Source organism: Polistes canadensis, unplaced genomic scaffold (genome assembly GCF_001313835.1).
Source record: "Polistes canadensis isolate GaletaPanama2010 unplaced genomic scaffold, ASM131383v1 scaffold_57, whole genome shotgun sequence".
Classification (NCBI taxonomy): domain Eukaryota; kingdom Metazoa; phylum Arthropoda; class Insecta; order Hymenoptera; family Vespidae; genus Polistes; species Polistes canadensis.
This window is the reverse complement of record NW_014569604.1, coordinates 78,059-100,487: the sequence shown is the minus strand read 5'-3', so window position 1 is coordinate 100,487 and position 22,429 is coordinate 78,059. Positions and strand designations below refer to the sequence as shown.

The window sequence follows — 22,429 nt, the reverse complement described above, 5'->3', positions numbered from 1 at the left end:
AAACGACTTCCTAAAGAAGAGGAAACTAAAGAGGAAATAACATTGAAGCCTATAGAAAAGAAAAAGCCAGAAGAAAAAGCACCAGAAGAGGTGAAGTTAAAACCTGTTAGAAAAGAAAAGGTTCCTGAAGAGGTACAACCAGAGGAGGTTCAGTTAAAACCAGTTAAACGACTTCCCAAAGAAGAAGAAACCATAGAGGAAGTTAAACTGAAGCCTGTGAGGAAAGAAAAAGTCCCAGAAGAGATTCAACCGGAAGAAGTACACTTAAAACCAGTCAAACGACTTCCTATAGAAGAAGAAACTAAAGAGGAAATAACATTAAAACCTGTTGAAAGCAAAAAACCAGAAGAAAAAGCACCAGAGGAAGTTAAACTCAAGCCTGTTAGAAAAGAAAAGGTTCCAGAAGAAATACAACCTGAGGAAATTAAATTAAAACCAGTCAAGCGACTTCCTAAAGAAGAAGAAACTAAAGAGGAAATAACATTAAAACCAGTTGAAAAGAAAAAGCCTGAAGAAAAAGCTCCAGTAGAAGTCAAACTGAAACCTGTCATAAAAGAAAAGAAACCAGACGAAGTAAAACCTGAAGAAGTTGTTCCTGTTCCGGTCGTTGAAAAACCGGAAGAAGAAAAGCCAGAAGAAATAAGTATTTTCCCATGGCGACGTGGTAGAAAAACGAAAAAGGTTGTTGATTTTAAAGAAGAGGTTACCGTGGTGCCAATCGATCAAGAACAAGTGATAACAGAGATACACGAAGAAAAGGAAATATCCGAAATGATAGTACGTCCTAAAGAAATCAAAGAAACAACTGTTATCACGGAAAAAGAAATTTTAATACCGGAGAAAATTTCGGAAAAACCGGAAGAAAAGATCGAAGAAATAACTGAAATAAAACAAATGCCATGGCGAAAAGTTAGAAAACCGGAGAAGAAAATCGAAGATGTTGTTGTACCAGTTGTTGAACGAGTACCCGAGGATCGAAAAGTAGACGAAGAAATTGTAGAAAAGACTGAAGTATCGTGGAGAAAGATCAGACGTAAACCGGAAGAAACGAAGATAGAAGATAAACCGTTAGAAATTGCCGAAAAGGTTATAGAAATTGTTGATGACGTTACGAAGAAACCCGAAGAACCTAAACCAATTCCCAAAGTAGTAGAAAAAGTTGAAGTAATAAAGGAAGTAACAGTTGAAACAATAACAACGAAACCAGAAAAGAAAGAAAAAGCAAAACCAGAAGCAATTAAAGTAAAAGAATTACCCGAGAAACCAGAAGAAATAGAAGAAATCAGTACTGAAATGGTATTGAAGAAACCTAAAAAGAAAGATAAACCTAAAGAAGAACTTATCCCTCGATTGATAACCGAAGAAAAACAAGAAGTCATTTCGCAAGACGTTACTTCTGTCCAAGATTTCCAAGTAACTCGTAAAGAAACGATAATCAAAACCGATAAGAAACCCGAAAAAGTTGTCCGAGATGATTACAAAGTTGAAGAAGATATTGTTGAAGAAAAAGTTACCGAGGAAACTAAACGTAGACGTAGACAACGTACACAAGTTGATATACCGATCATAGATAAGGACAAAAAAATTGCGCCAAGATTCATTCAAAAATTGCAACCGATTATCGCGGAACTCGAACAACCCGCTAAATTTACTTGCACGGTTGTCGGTAATCCCGTCCCAGAAATATCATGGTATAGAAATGAACAAGAACTTCACGCCAGTGAAAAATACATTATGACAATTTTCGAAACAACAGCAACATTGGAAATTACCAAAGTTAAGGAAGAAGATGCAGGAATGTATTCTTGCAGAGCATCCAATCCGGCAGGAGTTGCAACGTCAACAGTGAACCTAGTCATCTTTGGTACTGATATTATCAAAGATGGTGTGATTTGTGTGTTCATTTTTACTCGCTTCGAAATACCTGCATCTATATTTTTTTTTTTACAAAACTTTCTTAATATAATATCAATACCATCTTCCCCCCACTAATTTTATAATAAAAAAATACACATTTTTTAAAAAAATATTTTCTCCCATTGTAATATAATGTCTTTTATTAAAACATAATCTTTATTTTTACAGATAACGCATCGTCATTTTATTTTTTTCTTCTAATAATCGTTGTCAAAGAAAAAAAAAATATCAAATAAATAAATAAAAATACTTGCACGTTGTTCTGTACTTTTTTTTTTTTTTTTTTAATCTTTTAATTAACACATTTTACCGTGTGATTTTTGTGCACGATTTTCTTAAACGTTACAAATGATCGTTAATATTATTTAATAAATGTTTTTCAATAGAAAAAGAAGAGGAAGGTGTTGCCCCTCACTTCCCGATTCCAATCAAACCACTCATGGTCGAAGAACATAAACCGGCAACGCTTGAATGCATTGTTACTGGTACACCAATACCCGAAGTTAAATGGTATCGAAATGAAAATGAAATCAAACCGAAGGAAGATACGGAAATAATATTTAATCCGGAAACGGGAGAAGCTAAATTAACATTATTAAAACCAATGCCGGAAGATGAAACAACTTATCGTGTACGTGCCGTAAACAAATTTGGACGGGCAGAATGTAGAGCCAATTTGGTTATCAGCAATATAGTTCAAATTTCTAAACCAGAAGTAATGCAAGCACCAACGATAACGAAACCATTGCCAGCATTGGTTGCAGAACGTGGTAAACCATTAAAATTAACAGCCGATTTCGAAAGCAAACCTAAACCCGAAGTCAAATGGTATCGCAACGGAATCGAAATTGTACCCGGTAAAAATCGTGTCATAGAAATTTACGAAAATACCACGGAATTGCTGATACCCGAACCCGTTAAAACGGACGGTGGAAAATACGAGGTCAGAGTTAAAAATCCTGCTGGTGAAGCACGAAGTTCCGGTTCGGTTACCATCAAGGAACGAGAAGATAAAACGGACGAGGTAAAAGCACCGAGATTTATCGAACCCTTGCAACCACAAATAGTAGCGGAAGGTGAAGTTGTTATCATGGAAGCTCGTGTTGAATCTTATCCGACAGCATCGTTCCAATGGTTCTACGAAAGTCGACCACTCGAGGTAAATTATATCATTTTTATCATCATCATCAATCAACACAGATGTTTAGAATAATAAATTTTAAATATTGAAATATAAAAATAAAAATAGAACAACCTGTTTGATTAATTTTGTTTATTTTCCCAACAGTCTACAGCACAAATGAGAATAGTAACGAAAGAAAACAGATCTGTTTTACTCGTTAAAGAAATCAAACCGGAATACGCGGGAACGTATACGTGTCGTGCAGAAAATGTTGGCGGTTCTGTTACCTGTACGGCTACCATTAATCTTCTCGAAACAACTTGGGAAGAAGCTACCGAATTAATATCACCTACATTCGTTAAAAGATTATCACCTGTCAGAGTGATGGACGGTGAGAGTGTTAATTTAACCTGCGTTGTACAAGGTAAACCAATTCCAAAAGTTGAATGGTATCACGATGACAAGTTGATCAAGGAAGGCAAAGAAATAACTATTTGGCAAGATACAGAAGGTTTATGTAGTCTTGCTATTACTGAAGTATTCCCAGAGGATGCTGGTCAATACACCTGTCGTGCTACAAATCCTATTGGCGAGGCTGTTTGTACAACGTCACTTATCGTCGAAGGTTATTTTCTTTTTTAATTATTTAATTAAAATTAATTATATTTAAAATGATTATTAGAGAGAAATATTATTGTTTCGTTTTTATTATTTGTACAGCATACGAGTACGTACCTGATTCAGAAATTGCATCGTCGATCATTGCAACATCCCTTACCACAGGACAAAGTGGTTCGGAAGAGGACCTATTATCGCCAAAGGTTATTATTATAATAATAATAATAATAGTAATTTAATAAAATTAATAAGAAATATATATATGAAATATAAATAATATAATAATATAAAAATANACAAAAAATACATCTAACGTGATTAATTATTTAAATATTATTAATTGAAAAAAGTATCGCGTTAAAAAACATTATATCTAATTTAAATAAAATAAATGAGGTATAAAAAAATATTATAATACGTGAAACAGGAATACGTCTAAACACGTCTCATCAGAAGCTAAGAAGAATGACAACTGAGAAGGGAAGGATGAGTTAGAGGTTAAATTAATCGAAAGGAACGGTTGTTTCTCGTTCGTTCAATATTTTGTTTATATCATGCATACATACGTCACTCCTCGGTCGGTATCTATATTCTAATGTTGTCTATTTTTTTCTATTAAGAATCTCGTCATCGAACTTGTAAACATATTGACCTTCGTGTTCGACGTTCATTCAGTGCATTACATTGCATTTTTTCGTAATATCACACCAAGAAATTTCAAAATATTACATTAAAAAAGTATGAAAGTATCTTTCGGTAATACGTGTGCATGTTTTATTGTTATGCAAACGATATACATATTTGCATGAGTATGTAATATTGCTGATGAGTGATATATATGTGTTCATACGTGTAAATGCTGAATTCAAATCAAATTTATACCCACATATATATAAATATGTTTTCTTAATGTTCTATAAGTTAGTTGACAAAAATCAAACTATACAGATATTTTCTATTTATCAAATATCATAAAATTCTTTAAATAATGTTACCACACCTTTAACAATTACTGTTCCAATCAATTACCTACTATGTGTGTTACTATGCTAATTACTGTAAGAGACATAATAAATATCATAACATCGTGTAACTTATATGAACTCTCATTCGTACATATAAATAATATTAAAAAAAAAATCTGAAAGAATTTGAAAGAAATTAATCGTTAGAGAGAATTAATTGAATAATGTTTTACTTGGAATTAATTTGATATAAATCATGTTAGGAGGACTAATCAACAAATAACTTCCTATATAATATCTCTCCCCTCTTCTTCTTTTTCTTTTTCTTCTTCTTTTTATTCTTAATCGACGACACAATGATGCGATTCAATTATCACGTCGACTCGGTTACGCTCGGAAAAGGAAAGAAGTGAGGACGAGGGTGGAATGATCGAGCGAAATTTCAACGTCATGTCCTATTAAGATTGTAAATCATCTTGAGGCGAGACTCGAGCTACACGAAACTCGCATTAACGCTCGATAACCTCGCGATAAATCTGAGGATCCATCAAGTACAAATATCCAATGGCGTGCGTTCGATTCTTCCGGGCGTCCGTTCATTTTTATCATCGATTATTCCAACCTGGTTAATTATCACACACATACACACATATATATTTAAATTGACAACATATATATATTGAAAATATTTTTATCGTTAATTTTTTTTAATAAAATATAAAGAAATATATATATTGATTATTTAAATCTATTTTTTATTGAATTATTTTCAGGAGACACCTCTATTCGATACCGATACAGAGGAATCTGCTCCAGAAATAATAAAGAAACTTCCTCAGTTAATTCCTACCAAAGATGGAGAATTAACCAGGTAATAAAAATATGAAAAAACAAAAAGAAAATTATAAAAATAGATTAAACAAATATCTAAATAAATGATTATCATTTATGATCACTATCTGTTTCTTTTTTTTAATCGTAGATTGGAAGTTAAGGTCAAAGGGAAGCCAAAGCCAGAAGGAAAATGGTTTAAACAAGGAGTGGAAATAGTATCGTCTCAAGAATTTCAAATCGAAGAATTTGAAGATGGTACTTCGGTGTTAACAATAGCAGAAACTTATCCCGATGACACCGGTGAAATAGTATTCGAAGCGCATAATCCATTAGGTGTATCAACAACAACTACATATTTGTCCGTAGAAGGTAATTATCATGATCGAATCATTAATGTTATGAAATTTATTGTCGAAGAAAATTTTTCGCTAATTTATTATCCTAGTTATTTTCAGTTCTACGCATTTGGACGGAATGAATCATTTATCGAGCATCTTTTTAATTATCCTCCAAATCCTAATCCGACTATCACAATAATTCTATCACACTGAACGAACACTCAATTACATCCTATATGCACAATGATTATTTTGATATTTCTTTTGCGAAAATAAATTCGATTGTGGAAAAGAAAAATCTGTCGAGCCCTTTGAGTCCCAACAATTAAAAAAAAAATAAACAAAAAAAGATGTTCAAGCAAATAAAGGCTCGTCAATATTATTTGTTTATTTTATTTGTTCTATTATCAATGATATTATAATAAATGCTAATGTTCCTGCTTTTAATAAAATATTATATCGACGATTAATTATTTTCAATCATGTGTGTTGTTGCTTTGAAATATTATGGGACTGAAAGGGACACGAATAATTACATTTGATATAATAATAATAATATGTCGTTAGGTATTCTCGGAACGAAAGAATATAGAAAACCGGAATGGGTAACACAGATGGAAGAAATGCAAGAAGCACTAAGAGGTAAGAATCAATTGGAATTGTCTGATAGCATGCCGAGTGAAACCGAATGCAGTTTGAACGATTATGATAGTGTAAGAAAAAAAACAATTGTTTGGAAAAAAGATAAGTCGAGGAGAACAATCGATGAAAATATTTCGATGAAAACTATCGACGAGGGTAAAAATACGATTGAAATTTCAAAGAAATTATACGTTTCCAAGAAACGTTTGAATTCAATCGAAATGAAAAGCGAATTGGATGACACGTATTTAAATAATTCGAGGGGATATATTGTTAACGTAAAAACCATGACAGAAAATAATATGAAAGAATTGCATAGAAAGTTAGAAAAAATTGAATCAAATCTTTCGCAATTGAACGAACAATCCGAAATACAAATAAAAAATATGAAAACTGATAAGAGACTTGATAAAATGGAAACGAATAATTTAATCGAAGTATCCGATAAAACGGAAGAAGAAACGAAAGGAAAAATAAATCTGATGAAAATTTCGACGAAAATTTTGACAAAAGATCAAAGATCAAAAATTCATGATAATCCTGAACAATTAACACATTTAACTGATGATAATATAAATATAAAAACACGATTAGTATCATCATTGAAAGAACAACATTCGAGTATTATAGATTCGTCGAATAAATCTAACAAAGAATTGAACAAACAAAGTTCTAACAAATCACAATCATCGTCATCGTCAACTAGAACTTCTTTGTCGATTAAACAAACGTCTAATGAAAAATCATTTATCAATATTACACGCGTAACACATCAACACGAAGATAAAACGAAGAAAAACGAATTACATGAAATTGTTGCGAAGGACATGACTATGAAAAAAATTAAACCAAAAATCACGTTGGATTTCGATGAATTTCCACCGCCAAAATTGGAGAAAAAAATTCAAGGACAATCAGATTTCAATGTCGAACGTGGAACATATTTGAACGTACCCGAAGTTGCATTTTATTTATCCCCTATCGAGGAAAACAACGAAACGTCGTCCAACAATGATCAAAGTAAATTTGATTTTCGATTGAACAAAATTTCTATCCAAGGAAATTCATCTGCAATGAAAGAATTAAAAACGGACAACGATGTTAAATACGAACACGTTAGGAAATATCATACTTATCCAAAATCTCGAATACCAGTACCAAGATGGTCCAAGGAACGACACTTTGGTAATTTGACCATGGATTCAAGGATGTATCCTTTGGAACCCAGAGAAATTGAATTAGAAGCATTCCAACAATTGCATACAGCTGATAGTCAAGAGGAATTGCAAGAATTTTTGCTTTTGGAAAGTCAATGCAGTGGAAATCTTGGTTTAGCGAGCAACATATCAACATCAGAAGAAGTTACATACGAGCATCATCATAGTGAGGATGAAAGGGGGACAATGTCAGGTATATTATTATCATCACTAACACAGACAAATATTTCATTTTATTTAAACATTATATTTTGCACGATATTTTGTGTGTGTACGTTTGTGTTTTTCATCTAATCAGATTACTGACATTGGGATCATGCCAATCAAGCGATCATCATTATTATAATCAGGTACAAAATATATTTTATATATATAATTTATATATATAATTTATATATTTATATATCATATTAATTCGTAAGGATATTATTTTATGTGGATATAAATTTATGATTACTGTTATTTCAGCCACGCAATCCATACCACGATTTATTCAAGAAATAACAGACGTTTATGTTAATGAAGGAGAAAAAGTTATATTCGAATGCATATATTCCGGTAATCCTGTTCCAGGTAATATCATACTATTAAATAATATCATAATGATTATATTTTTTAATTAGAGATAACAATGACGATTTAATTTATCATTGTATTTTGAATTAAAATTATTACAATAATTATTAAAATTATATAAAACATTTGTTCCTGCGATAAATCCGATTAAAATTTGAATGTATTATTTCTGATACGATTTAACGATACGTATTTATTTTTAATCCAGACGTTGTTTGGTACAAAAATGACAAATTAATAATGAATACGGAAAATATTAAAATTCGTATAATCGATCAAGAGAAGAAAACTACTCTGACCATTTTGAAAGCAACCAGAGATGACGAAGCTACTTACGTTTGTAAAGCTACGAGTGATATCGGTTTGGCAATAACAAAAGCAAAAATACACGTGACTGGTAAGAGAATATTTAATAATATTATAATAGTAATCCTGATAAAAATGAATAATAATAATAATAATAATAATTAATAACGTGTCAGGTACTGAAACTGAATGGAAACCAATGTCGGAAGACGAAGCCGAAGAAGAGGTTGTCGAAGTTAAACAAAAGAAAGTAATTAAAAAGAAGAAACCAGAATTGAAAAAGGCCAAGGAATTGAAAGAAAAGGTTAAAACGGAACGCGTTAAAGTTGATAAAAAAGAAATCTTTACGGAAGAACCGATTGGTACAGAACAACCCGAAGACAAGTGAGTATAATATTTGAAATAAAATAAATAATCAAAAAATGATTTAACAATAATTTAACATTTAACATCGTTATCTACGTTGTTACGTTTGTATTTTTTTAGAAAAATCGTGGATATCGAAGAAACACAAGTATTGGAGAGTGCAACAACCTTCGAAGAAAAAACGAAAGAGGTATAATTGAAAAATATTTTCCAATTAATAAAAATCCAATGAAATTGTAAATAATTTTCATTGATATATTATAACGTTGTGGCAGGTATCTCGGGCTAAAAAAATCGTACCCGTTCAAGAACCAGTGATAACCGAGGCAACTGCTTCGATGAAAAAGATCGATGATAAAAAACCACGAGAAAAAGATTGGCCAAAGGAAAAAGCAAAACCCGTAATCGAGGAACGCGAAAGTACATTGATAATATCGGAAATAAAACCGGAAGATGTTGCACCTGATTTCAAAGTAGAAAGAACGATTGATCGTGCTAGAGAAACAACTAGTGAAATAATGGAAACAATTTCTGTATCTGAGGTACGTACCGAGACCGACGTACAAGATATCAAACGAATTGAAACTAAACAGAAAAAAGCTAAAAAAGTTATAAGTCAAGGACAACAACAGCAAGTCGAGATAACACAAGTTAAAACCGAAGAAATGATCGAGGAAAAGCCAAAGAAAAAGAAGAAAGGTGAAAAAATGAGAATACGCGAGGAAGAGGTGGTGGTTACTGTTGAAGAAATCCTTGAAAAGGAAAGAGAACACATTGCCAGGGAAGTTGAAGAAATCCTTGAGGTTCTTCAAGCTAAAGAATTTGGACCAGGTGAAAGTCCATTACGTGAATTAGCAACCATTGGTTATCTCGTACGGCAAGGTGTCTCGGTTACGGAAATAAATGAGAGTCTTTACACTACTGACAAGTTTCCAGCATTGAGAACACCCGATGCACAAAATGCATTAGTCCAATTGGTTGAACGCGAAGGTCATGGGCCTCTTATCAGTCAAGTATTAACCGAGGAAACAACCACGGATGAAAGTATCGTAGCAGCGACTATTGGGTTCAGGGCTTTTATGAGAATGATCGAATTGCAACATGCAACCGTGGAGGAAGTTATTACGCATTTCGTACCTGAGGACTTCCGTCCACGTGCTTGGGAAGTCACTGAAGTGACTGAGGTACGAATTATAAATTCCCTAGATGATTATATATATCTTCAATTTTATTTTAATGTAATATTATATTTAATGTACTTTAATGGCTGCTTAAGTAATATGTGTGTATGTGATAATACTATTGAAAATTATTATTAATTATATATTAGGATATATATATGAATTTAAATATAATTTTTGGGATTAATAATAATTATGTGATTTGTGTGTTAAGAAGGCAAGAATTAAAAATTAAATTAAGAAATATCAATAATTTTTGGAAAACGTTTGATTGTGTAAGATATGAGATAGCCATTAAAGTGTTTTAATTAAAATAATTATTTTCGATTGTTATAATAAAATGTGTTTAGGTTGAAACCGAGCAACACGTTATGGAAAGAATCGATGCCGTCCATAAGACAGAAGTCCATATCATGGGTAAGTTTAGATTGCGTGGTGTGACATGTTTTTTTTTTTTTTGTAAAACTAATTATACCAAATTGTACATGGATTGTTTTTATCTAATTTTCTACTACTTATATCTTTTATTTTTATTTTTATTAAATGACTATTAAATATAAGCGTTTTATTTAATTTATTGTTATATCATATTAATTATTATTATTATTATTATTATTATTATGCCATATACTTAAGAGTGTATTTAATTAAATTAAGCATTTTAACATGTTTGATATTACAAAATGTTTGTTGCTTCTTAACGTGAAATGCGGATAAACTTAATATTAATTGTTTTTTGTTTCTATTTTAATTATTCTTTCTTTCTATCTATATCTACGTTGTATATTTATAATCGTTGAATAAATATTATTACAAATATTTGTGCCATAACCTGCCTGCGTTTGATTTCTTTGTTGTATTTTCTTATTTCTGTTCCCTAAAAATGCAACAACAACGACGGAAAACATTTTCTGATTGCAGAAAGAAGAGACGAGAGGAAAGCCATTCTCAAGCAGGATATTCAAGAAATTAAAGGTTTGATAGAACGAGTTACGAGAGATGCATGGGTTAATTAATAATATCATTATTTTGATAAACGCGGATAAACGATCTATTTGTTTTTCTTTTTTTATGTTTTTTTTTTTTTTTTAATCATTACTTATGCCATTATATAATTTATCATCATTCGTGGTGGCGTGATTAATACCACACGTATATTATTAAAAATAAATATAAAATTGTTATAGATAAAAGTTAAAATTTGAACGATGGTATTAATTTCGCTACGTATCATAATTAATTTTTTTTTATCCATCGTATCTCTACGAACACGAATAAAAAAAAAGAAATACGAGATAAAAAAAGAGAAGGTGGATTTATTTTTGTATAATTCAAAAAAAAAAAAAACAAACAAAAATGAAGAAAAAAAAAAAAAGAATAGAAAATAATATTCACAAATCATTTTTATTAACCAGTTTAAAAAAAAAAACAAAAAACAGAAAACTGATATCATTTTAAGGATACGCTTTTCTACGTTTGATCTTTTTATTCTTTCAGATCTGCATGAAGCTTTACTATGATCGAATCAAAATTCCAGTGCAATTTGATTTCTGCTTAAGCCGCTATGCTTTCCACGCGCAAAATAACCTTATAATTATTATATCCAAATTATTAATTATTATCCCAACAAAAAAAAAAAAAAAAAAAAAACAAAAAAAAACAACAACAAAATACCATTTACCCAAATCACGCCTCGAGTAGTATTGCAGCTATAAAATAGAAAAAAAAAAAGAAAAAAAAAAAACAAAGAGCTTCGCTATATGCTGAAACGTAAATAAATGTAAGTAGATGCAATTACTAATTAATAATTATAATCATCGATGCGCTTTTTTTATAGTGATCTGTTTTTTTTTTTGTTAACGAACTTGTTTTTCTTCTCATTAATCCTAAAAAATTAACTTGTCAACGTAATAAATCTTATTACATGCAAATGATCATATACGAGAAAACAAAAAAAAACAAAAAAGAAAATTCCAAAAGTATCATTCCGAAGTTATAATTAACTTCACCAATTATTTTATCTATTAAGTTATATACATATTCATTCACAGCAACATTTGGTGTGTTTTCTCTTCTTATTATTCTTATTCTTATTCTTATTCTACTATGATAGTATTAATTTTAATAAAATATATATTAAGTAGAGAAGGATATAAAATTTGCAAATAACTTTGTAATATAATATAACAATGATATTATTCCGTTGGTGTCTATGTTGGTTTGACTTCTTTGAAAAACTATCATCTTTTCTTTACAATCATTACAATCTTCCATTTCTACATTCACATATTACTTGTTTATCAAGCAACGCATGACACTTGCCTGTACATAAATGACACAGCACAAACATTCCAAAAATGTCGTAAATTAAAAATCGTATCAAATTAAAAAATGCCCGGCGGCCCTCCACCCCCCACCAAGCAATTTTTTTTAATCGAATTATTATAGATCCATTACAATTATTAACAAATATAATATATATACTTTACAAAATATACATAAAAAAAAAAAGAAAAAAAAAAAGACATATATCTCGAATAAAATATATATACGACATCGTTGGAAAACGATTATTAAACAGCATAAAACACGTATTACTCGTTTTTTGTTCGTTTTTAATTGTTCGTTGGGTTTTTTTCCTTTTTTTTTTTTCTAGCTCGTGTAGGTTGTATTCACGTTTCGTTGAATAAAGCACGATATTGTATGAAAAAAAAAAAAAAAAAACCAAACAAAAAAATAAAGATTCATTTTACATGAATTATGTCGACAAATTACACTATATTATTATAATACTCTTTTGCAAACACAAAACAATTTTTATTTATTTATTATTATTATATATACATATATATTATTAAAACTCATAGAAAATAATTATAATATTATATTATATTGTGTAAATATATATATATCATAATATCCGAAAAAAAAAAGGAAAGCACGATTCGTGCCATGACTCGTGTAAAATGAATCGTAAGCGTTTTATTTTTCTCTTTTAGCATAACTACTATCTGATTCGTCGCATGAAGTATGCAAGAGTGTATAAATAAATATATATATATATGTAGGCAAAGCGAGTGAGGGAAGGGCTAAAGAAAACTACTAAAAAGCTAGTTGAAATTAAAAACCAAAAAAAAAAAAATAAATTAGCAGAAGTAGAGGTTAACACATTGATCAAAAAAAAAAAAAAAAGATACACATAACGCGTCTTACACATAAAATCTCACATACTTTCCGCAGAATACGAGGACACACGGCAGGCACACACAACACTACGCAAGCGAAAAGATAGGAAACCGAAGGATCGCATTGAAGATAAACCGCAGGATAGGGATGAGGGGGTGGTACAGGTAGTAGAAATCGAGGAAATCCAAGAGATTGAAAAGGACAGGAAGAAGAAGAAAGAGGACGTAGAAGAAGAAGAAGAAGAAGAAGAAGAAATAATTGTCATTGAGAAGGATTCTAAAGGCAGACTGATTCCAAAAGATAAAGTAGATATTGTTAAAAAGGTAATGGATAAGATAAAAGATGAGAAAAAGGAAATGGAAGAAGAGATAATAGAGGAAGAAATAATTCATAAACGTAAACAATTGAAAGCAAAGAAACCGAATATCGGTGAGGATGAAATACAATTGGAGGAAGCCGAAGAATTTGAAATAAAACGAGATAAATCTATGCCTACTGTTATATTAAACGTACCTGGTCAACTTCACGAGGTTGTACCTTTCAATCGTACAGTTGAACAAGCTCCTGGTAAACCCAAAGTTGAGAAAGCTCAGCTAGCCGTTGATACGGTCAGTGCGCTCACTGAACATCTTCAACCTGTACAAGAAAAAGAAATTGATAGTGTTGACGTTAAAAAACCGATCGAACAAAAAGCATCGGTTACGGTATCGATCGTAGAACCTTATTCTATTACGGAAACTAATGTTCAAGCTACGGCTGCTGAATTTTTAGATAAATTTAAACCGAATACTTATGAAGCTATTCCAGGTGTTACGCCATCCGAAAGTTTAATGGTAAGCGAAATATTAACCAACGATGCAGATTTATCCGATTTAACGTTGAGCAAACCAGAAATTCTTAGAACAGCTGATACCAGTTTGACCTTGCAAGAAGCTAAAACAATTTCTGAAACATTGGTCAGTCAAAACGAAGTACCCACCGAAGATTTCGTTTCACCGCTTACGGCAAAAGCTGAGGACAATTTCTTACCTCAAGTTGGGTTATCCGTTTACGAGGTTCAAGAAGCTTTGTTAGAGGACAAACTTGAAATTGTTAAAAATATTCCTACGAAGCCTAGGGTCAATGTTACGACTACCGAGCCACTTATTATAGAAGAAGTTTGCGCCGAGGATAAACCTGGAAAATATTATCCAGAATTGATAGTACCCACGGAAGTAGCAACGCAATCGATCATAGCTCAAAAACAAAGGATCACTGAAGAATTACACGCACCGGAAAAGGAAGGTGAATACGTGCCAGGTAAATTGCCACCGAGTCAAAAAGCACAAATTGGTATTTCTTATGACACTGAGACGGCCATTGTTCAACAAAATTTAATTCAAGAAAGCGAAGGCATTTTTGTTCCCGATAGAAAAACGGACACTTTTGAGGCAACCGATAAAATCACTTTGTTGGAAGGTGTAACAGTGTCTACCGTTGATACCCATCAAAAAGAAACTGACCTTAAAGTAGAAGAAAATAAAACGGTACAAGCTAATTTGAGTGTCATAGAAATAACTTCGGCTACCACCGTAGAAACGATTACTTCGGAAAAGGAACAAGATTATCAACCGGATGAAAAACCGGTTAGCAAACTTGCCGAAACATCGATTTCAACGTTGGAAATTGGTTCTGTCACCAGTACGATGATTCAAGAATCGGAAGGACCGTATAGCATCGATCAAAAACCAACAGCATTTTTGGCAGAAACGTCGATTAGACCTGAAGAATATTTACAAATATCTCAAGTTCAAACGGCCGATTATCCGTCTGATTTTAAAGATGAATTAAAATACGTATCGGAAAGTGGTAACTTAATCGTAGAATTAACGGAAGCTAAAATGATACACGAAACTCTTACCCACGATAAGGAATCCAAATTAGAGGAAACAACGAAACCAGAAGAACGTACGATTGCAACTTCGTACGATGCGATGCGAGGTGTTGAAGTATTTCAAACCACTTCGATAGAAAAAGAAAGTGAATTGAAGATATTTGAATTACCGGAATCCCATCATGGTAAAACTGTGCCAACTCATCCGGTCGTATCGTTACAAATCGAGGAAACTCATCCCGAAGATAACGTTGGCGAAGTTGTCAAAGAAATACCATCCTCTGCGGTAGCTGCAATAGGTGCAGTAAGCTTACAGGAGACCATAGTAAAAGAAACAGTACCGGCTGAAGGATTAGTTCCAGTAAAAGATGACAAAGTTGTTGATATGAAAAAGGCTGAAATAACTATCGACGAAATAGAAAGTGTTCATACAACCATGATCGTGACCAGTGAAAAGGAAGCCGAATATACTACGGTATCAGACGTTAAAGGAGCATTCGCTACGACAGATTTTATAACGCACAATGCACCGATATCCGAGGAAGTTAGAACCGAATCTCCGACTAATGAATTTGTCCCGCAGGAAAGACCAACGTCAAGGACAGCTGAGGAATCACGGATACCACTCGAAAGTATTTCGGTAGAGGTACAAGAAACTGCCGAAAAAGAGGATATTTACAACATCGATGTAAAACCGGAACAGAAAATTGCCAATGTAGATTATACGGAAGGTAAAAGTGGATTAAGTATTCTTGAAATAGTAACTCACGATAAAGAGATGATTTATGCACCTATGGAAAAGACAAAGGATTATACAGTTCAAACATCAATAACTGGTCATACCATAGCATCGCAATCAGAAACATTAATACAACAATCTACCGGTTCGATAGTTGATGAGATTCCTAAAACGGGAAAGGCAATTCAACAACAAGAAACTTTAGAAGAATTGATCGTAACGGAAACAAATATTGCGGAAACGGGTAAACCTAGAGAAATCGACGTACGTCCTGTCGAACAAAGCGCGGAAATTGAATTTTTTACGAGACCGGAAACGTTAATGGTCAGCGAGATTACGGCCATGTTGAACGAAGAAAAATTATCGATCGAGGAAGTACCGAAGGAACGTAAAGTGGCCATGAACATAAGCGATACGCACGAGGTTGCAGAAATGCATGAAACTGTTCTTGCTAGTAACGTAAATATTCTGAAGGAAGACAAACCAAAAGAGGAAAGTGCAATTCAGGAACAAAGTGGATTGAATATCGTACAACAAACTGAAATATCAATTTCCGAAAAGGAATCACCGTTGGAGGCTGACGTTAAACCTGAAAGCAAAAAGGTAGGAGTTACTTTCGAAGAAGGCGAGGGTCTTGAAATTGTCATGACGCATCCTGAAGAAAAAGAAGGACGATTCGACGAAGAATCTAAACCAAAGGGTGTCGAGGCAAGCGTAGATATTATTACGCAAAATGTGGCATCTACGTTTGAGATAATGAGCGATACTGATTTGTCCAAATTATCTATCGAGCCTACGAAAACCGCACAATCGCAAGCCACTTTCTTACCGTTCGAAACTACCATTTCTGAACAAGTTGAAACTACGGAAAGGGAAGCACCATTATCAGATATTCAACCGTTCGACAAAAAAGCTACGCTTGAATTTATCATGGGTGAAAGTGTGATAGTTTCTTCGGTAATACCTGGAGATAAGGAGAGTACTTTGCCAGAGGAAGAAAAACCAGAATCAAAATCGGTAACGTTCGACATACCTACACACGTTGTAGCTCAAACTAGCGAAACAACCACCACGGATAACATAGCTGATTTCAAACGGGAAGAAGTAACATCCGTCACGGCTACTACGGATCATATTACTTTCCGTAGTTTGATCACATCGGAAATATCAACCGGTGATTTGGAACAACCACTTCCTACATTCGTCAAACCTGAGGATAAAATGGTTAATGTTACGTTCGACGAAGAACACGGAGTAACCATATTAGAAACCATAACGTCCGATAAAGAAAAAGATTATACACCGGCAGCATTTATTGAAGGTGAGAAAGCAGTGGCAGCTTTTGATGCTCACAAAGTTGCCCAACAAACAGAAATTACACCGGCAACGCATCCAGGAATTTTAGATATCTCAGCTCATACCGTTGCCGCAGCTAAAGAAGAACGTTTACCGTTCGAAAGTATCATACAAATGGAAACAATTATCTCGGAAACTGAAAGAGAATTTCAAGAAAAGCCTGTTATAGGTAATAAAGCGGAAATTGGAATAAATGAACTGATTTCTGTAACAGAAAGTACAGAAATTGCGGCACACAAAGAAGCTATTCTTGAGATACCGGATAAACCAATCGAAAAGAAGGCAGGTATTCAAATAATAGGTCATCCAATAGCCGAGAAAGAAGAAATTACAATAGACCTTAGCGTAGGAAAAGTAGAAGATTCTAAAACGTTAACGGTTATTGCAACACCTTCTAATGTTCCATTGGAAACAATAGTAACGTCAGAGATACAACCATCTGAATCCGAAACACCATTATCCAAAGATAAATTACCTATCCAAGCAACAGCAGAATTGGCTATGGAAGAGGAACAAAGTATACAAATATCAACAGTTATTACTGAAGATAAAGAGAATGAATACAAGCCAAAAGAAATGCCTGAAGTACGAAAAGCGGGTAAAACTTATGTAGAGGGTCACACGGTAGCCGAAACGATGATGCAAATTGTCGATCATACTACTGCAGAATTGATAAAAGAAAAATTATCCATGTCAACGGTGAAACCTGAACACATACCGTTGTTACCTTTAATCGAATCACAACCGATCGTTCAAGAAAGCGAAGATCAATTCTTACCAACGTCAATACCGGAAAATAAAACAGCTAACGTAGGTTTGGAATACGATAGGACAACTGTTACCGTATCCCAAGTGACTACCAATGAAAAAGAATCCGTTTATGTGCCCGAAGAACAACCATCGAAACATTCAGCCCTTCGTGGAATAGATTCCGGTCATGGAATTGCGGAAACAACTACAATAACTACCGAAGATTCGGTTGGTGAAGTTCATCTAAAGAAACCAGATGCAAAAACTGCAATCCCAACTCAGGAAGTGCAACAAAGTTTGTTAATAACTCACGATATTCCTCAAGATCAGGAAGCACCATTTGAAGGAAAATTCAAACCAACCCCGCACGAAATTCACACGTCGATAGAAGAAGGTAAACGCGTTACAACCGTCACGGAGGTTAATATATCTGACAAAGAGGACATACTTACAACTTTCAAAGATAGAAGTCAAGAAGCTGTACCAAGTATTATTACTGGACACGAGGTTGCTGAAAAGACTGAAATTATAACTGATTTGAGCACGGGTAAATTGGATATAATTAAACCATCCTCGGCTGTAGCACAAATTGGACAAAAACCTTACGAAACGGTTCAATTGACCGAAGAGATTTTAGGCGAGAAGGAAATAGACACGGTTGATAAAGTATCGTTAACTACGACTAAGGCACGCGTTGCTTTAGACGATAATAGATTCATAGCGATCACGGAAGCTACCGTTACGCAAGACGTCGAATCAGAACTTGTTTTGGAAAAGAAACCTGCCGGAAAAACGGCAATTCCTTCGTTGGATGCTAAAGAAGTTGCTGAACAACTTGAAGTTAATTTACGCGAAGGTCTTGGCACGTTACCGGAAGCAATAAAACCAACTGTATCAGAAGCCCACCGTACTCAATCTATATTAGAATCAATAAACATCAACGAAACTATTCCCCAAGAACAAAGTACGATAATTTCGGATAAATTGGAACTCGACAAACGTAGCGCGGAAATTGCTTTCGTTGAAGAAAAAAGTATAATAATTGATACCGTAGTAACGCAAGATAAGGAAGATATAATGACGGTACCGGAATATACGCATGGTACAGCACAAATGAAATTAACGAGAATTGGAATGGACGTTGCCGAAACATCTGAATTATTAATAGAACAAAGTACTGGTTCTGTTAAACCGTTTGAAAAAATTGAAATGAAAGCTCACACGAAACAAGATACGTTGGAGCCGTTAATTATCGAAGATATTCCTAGCGCCGAAAGCGAAGGTTTGTTCGATAAATATCCTAAAACAATTTCTAGTACTGCCAATACCATGTTTGAAGAGGGTCACAGTATTTCTGTAACCGAAGTGACCTCCGCTGAGATTGAAGAATCTTTAAAAACCAAAGAACTTGCCCCATCTCAAACAGCTTCTTCAACGATCATTACGGAACATGGTACGATCGAAACAACCCTTATAGAATCGCAAGTTAATATACCTGAAAAGGATACCAAAGATCTAAGTGTCATGCCGCAAAAAGCAACAGCCTTGCGTGATACGTTCGAAAGTATTATCGTTGAACAAAAATTAATCGAAGAAAGTGAGAAAACGTTCGAGGGTATTTTTAAGCCATCGATGCAAAAGGCAGACATCGATTTTCAACAAAACAAACCTTTGCAAATATCCGAAATAATTACGGATGACAAGGAAGATGTATTTGATGTTGCACCTAAACGACAAGAGGTTAAAGCTACTACAGAAATTGGATTATTCGAAACGGTACAAAGATCATTGATAGAAGGCGTGCAAAATGTTGAAGAAATTCAAAAAGAAGAACCAATTTCTTCTCAGGCAACTTTATCGCAAATTCCGAGGGAGGCTGTTATCGAAACGGAAACGACGTTGGGCGAACGTGAGGATACATTCGAAGGGAAAGATTTTAAACCGACCGAACAAAAAGGAAAACCACAATACGAAGGATTAAGTACAGTTACGATTACCGAAGTTATTTCAAACGAGACCGAAGATATTTTGCCAGTATCGACCGTTCCGAAAGAACAAAAAGCACTTGCCAATTTATTAAGTAAAGAAGCTATTGAAACATTACAAGTATTAACCGTAGGAACAGCCGAAGATATAACGGAACATCTTAAATTTGAGGAAAAACAAACGAAAGTAGAAGTAGAAGAATTTTCTAGCGTATCCGTTTCTGAGATAATTCTAAACGAAACGGAAGATACTTTATTGAAAAAGGAATTACCGAAAGATCAAACGGCACAATTCAATATTTCCGGTAGAGAAGTAGCTGAAACAACCGAAGTAATGATTAGCACGGAAACCGAAGATTTAAGTACTAAAGTACCGAAAGAAGAAAAAGGTAAACCGGGTTTGGAAGAATTAACTTCATTAACTGTTTCGCAAATAGTTTCGAACGAAGCTGAAACAACTTTGCCAAGTGCAGAAATGCCATCGGAAAAGGTAGCACAACCGAGTTTGTTGGGCAGAGATATCGCTGAAACTAGTCAAGTGTTTACTATGACAAGTGCCGAACAATTGGTAACAATTGAAGAACCTGAAAAGCAAAAAGGTAAACCTGGTTTAGAAGAATTATCATCGTTAACGGTATCACAAATAATATCTAACGAAGTGGAAGAAACAATGCCCAGTCCGGAAGTTCCTACCGAAAGAGAAGCACAAGCAAATATTTTTGGTCGGGACGTGGCTGAAACGATACAAGTTATGACCATGACGAGTGCCGAACAATTGATTGAATCCAAATTACCCGACGAGCAAAAGGGTTATCCGAGTTTTGAGGAATTGTCACCGTTGACTATTTCTCAAATATTGTCAAACGAAATGGAAGACACATTGGCGACGTTGGAAAAACCTGCCGAGAAAACTGCACAACCGAGTTTCACCGGGAGAGATGTGGCCGAGATAAGTCAAATATTAACCATGACCAGTGCGGAAGAATTCTCTAAATCTATTAAACCGGGTGAACAAAAGGGAAAACCACAATTAGAGGAATTAACATCCGTATTAGTTTCCCAAGTGGTTTCTCATGAAAGCGAAGATGTATTACCGAGTCCAGAAATACCGAATAAATTTATGGCAACGTCTTTATTATCTGGCAGAGAAGTTGCTGAGACTAGTCAAGTGTTATCTATGAGTAACGCCGAAGAATTGGGTAAACCTGAAATACCAAAAGAACAAAAAGGCAAAGCACACTTCGAAGAATTAACATCCGTATCAGTATGTCAAATAGTATCTAACGAATCTGAGGAAACTTTAATAAGTCCGGAAAAACCTGATCAAAAGATAGCAAAACCAAATTTGCTTACCAGAGAAGTAGCCGAGAAAACTGAAATCTTAACTGTCTCGACTGTCGAAGAAATGCCTAAATTGGAGAAACCGGAAACTCAGAAAAGGAGACCCGAAGTAGAGGAATTCAGTTCCCTCGTAGTTTCCGAAGTGATATTCAACGAAGCTGAAAAAACTTTACCAAGTCCGGATGTACCGACGGAACGTAAAGCATTCCCAAATATGTTGAGTGTCGAAGCCGCTGAAATATCCGAAATATTAACGGTAACTAATGTCGACCAATTAGAAAATCCCAAATTACCGGAAGAACAAAAAGGTAAACCGCAATTGGAAGAATTAACATCGCTATCAATATCAGAAGTTGCTACCAGCGAAATAGAAAAAGATCTTCCTACTCCTGAAGAGCCAACGAAACAAACAGCATTGTCGAGTTTGTTCGGCAGGCAGGTTGCTCAAAAATCTCAAGTTATAACGTCATCAACTACGGAAACTCTTGCCGAAACAATTGCACCGGAAACCAAAAATATAATACCCGAACAAATACCTTACGAAACTTTTGAAGAAATTCAAACGGTTCCGCAAGAAAGTGAGCGCAATCTTGTCATCGATAAAACAATATCAATGGCAACTGCTGAGGTTACTTTCCGAACTTCCGAAAGTTTCGAAGTAACTCAAATTATGACAACTGAAAAAGAAACTAAACAAGAAGACAAAGAAACGATAAAGGAAGTCAGTGCATTGCCTGACGTCGTAAAGACAGAAGTTGCATTGAAAACTGAAGTTCATATTGAAGATACAACCTCGGAGTTTAAAATTTCAAAGCCGGAAAGTAAAAAGGCTCGTGAATTGGAAGAACCTAAAGAGAGTATCATTGTTACGGAATTAGGAAATATTGGAGAATGCGAATCAGTCTTGCTAGAATCCGTAATGCCATTAACAAAGGTAGCAAATGTGTCAATTGAAGCTGATCGTCTGACAAATGTAATTGGTGAGTATTATTACAATAAATTTACATGACAATTGCCGACCATTGGACGTGACAACATTCAGAAATGACCAACTGAGACAATATCCTAACATATGAATCGGAAAACAGATTTTTATCTTTAATAAGAAAAAAAAAA

The 22,429-nt window shown here is 33.8% G+C and overlaps 1 protein-coding gene across 1 annotated transcript in view; it reads left to right on the top strand.

Annotated features, from left to right (window-relative positions):
- Positions 1 to 22,429, top strand: part of LOC106785785 (titin-like) — a gene marked incomplete in the record, with an annotated part of 84,195 nt that overhangs the window by 41,125 nt on the left and 20,641 nt on the right. The window contains 14 exon segments of the mRNA XM_014746509.1: positions 2,304 to 3,076; positions 3,206 to 3,665; positions 3,761 to 3,861; positions 5,397 to 5,494; positions 5,606 to 5,826; positions 6,363 to 6,437; positions 8,123 to 8,227; positions 8,439 to 8,627; positions 8,713 to 8,920; positions 9,023 to 9,092; positions 9,178 to 10,086; positions 10,434 to 10,500; positions 11,005 to 11,058; positions 13,324 to 22,293. Coding sequence (XP_014601995.1) covers positions 2,304 to 3,076; positions 3,206 to 3,665; positions 3,761 to 3,861; positions 5,397 to 5,494; positions 5,606 to 5,826; positions 6,363 to 6,437; positions 8,123 to 8,227; positions 8,439 to 8,627; positions 8,713 to 8,920; positions 9,023 to 9,092; positions 9,178 to 10,086; positions 10,434 to 10,500; positions 11,005 to 11,058; positions 13,324 to 22,293 — 12,300 coding nt within the window.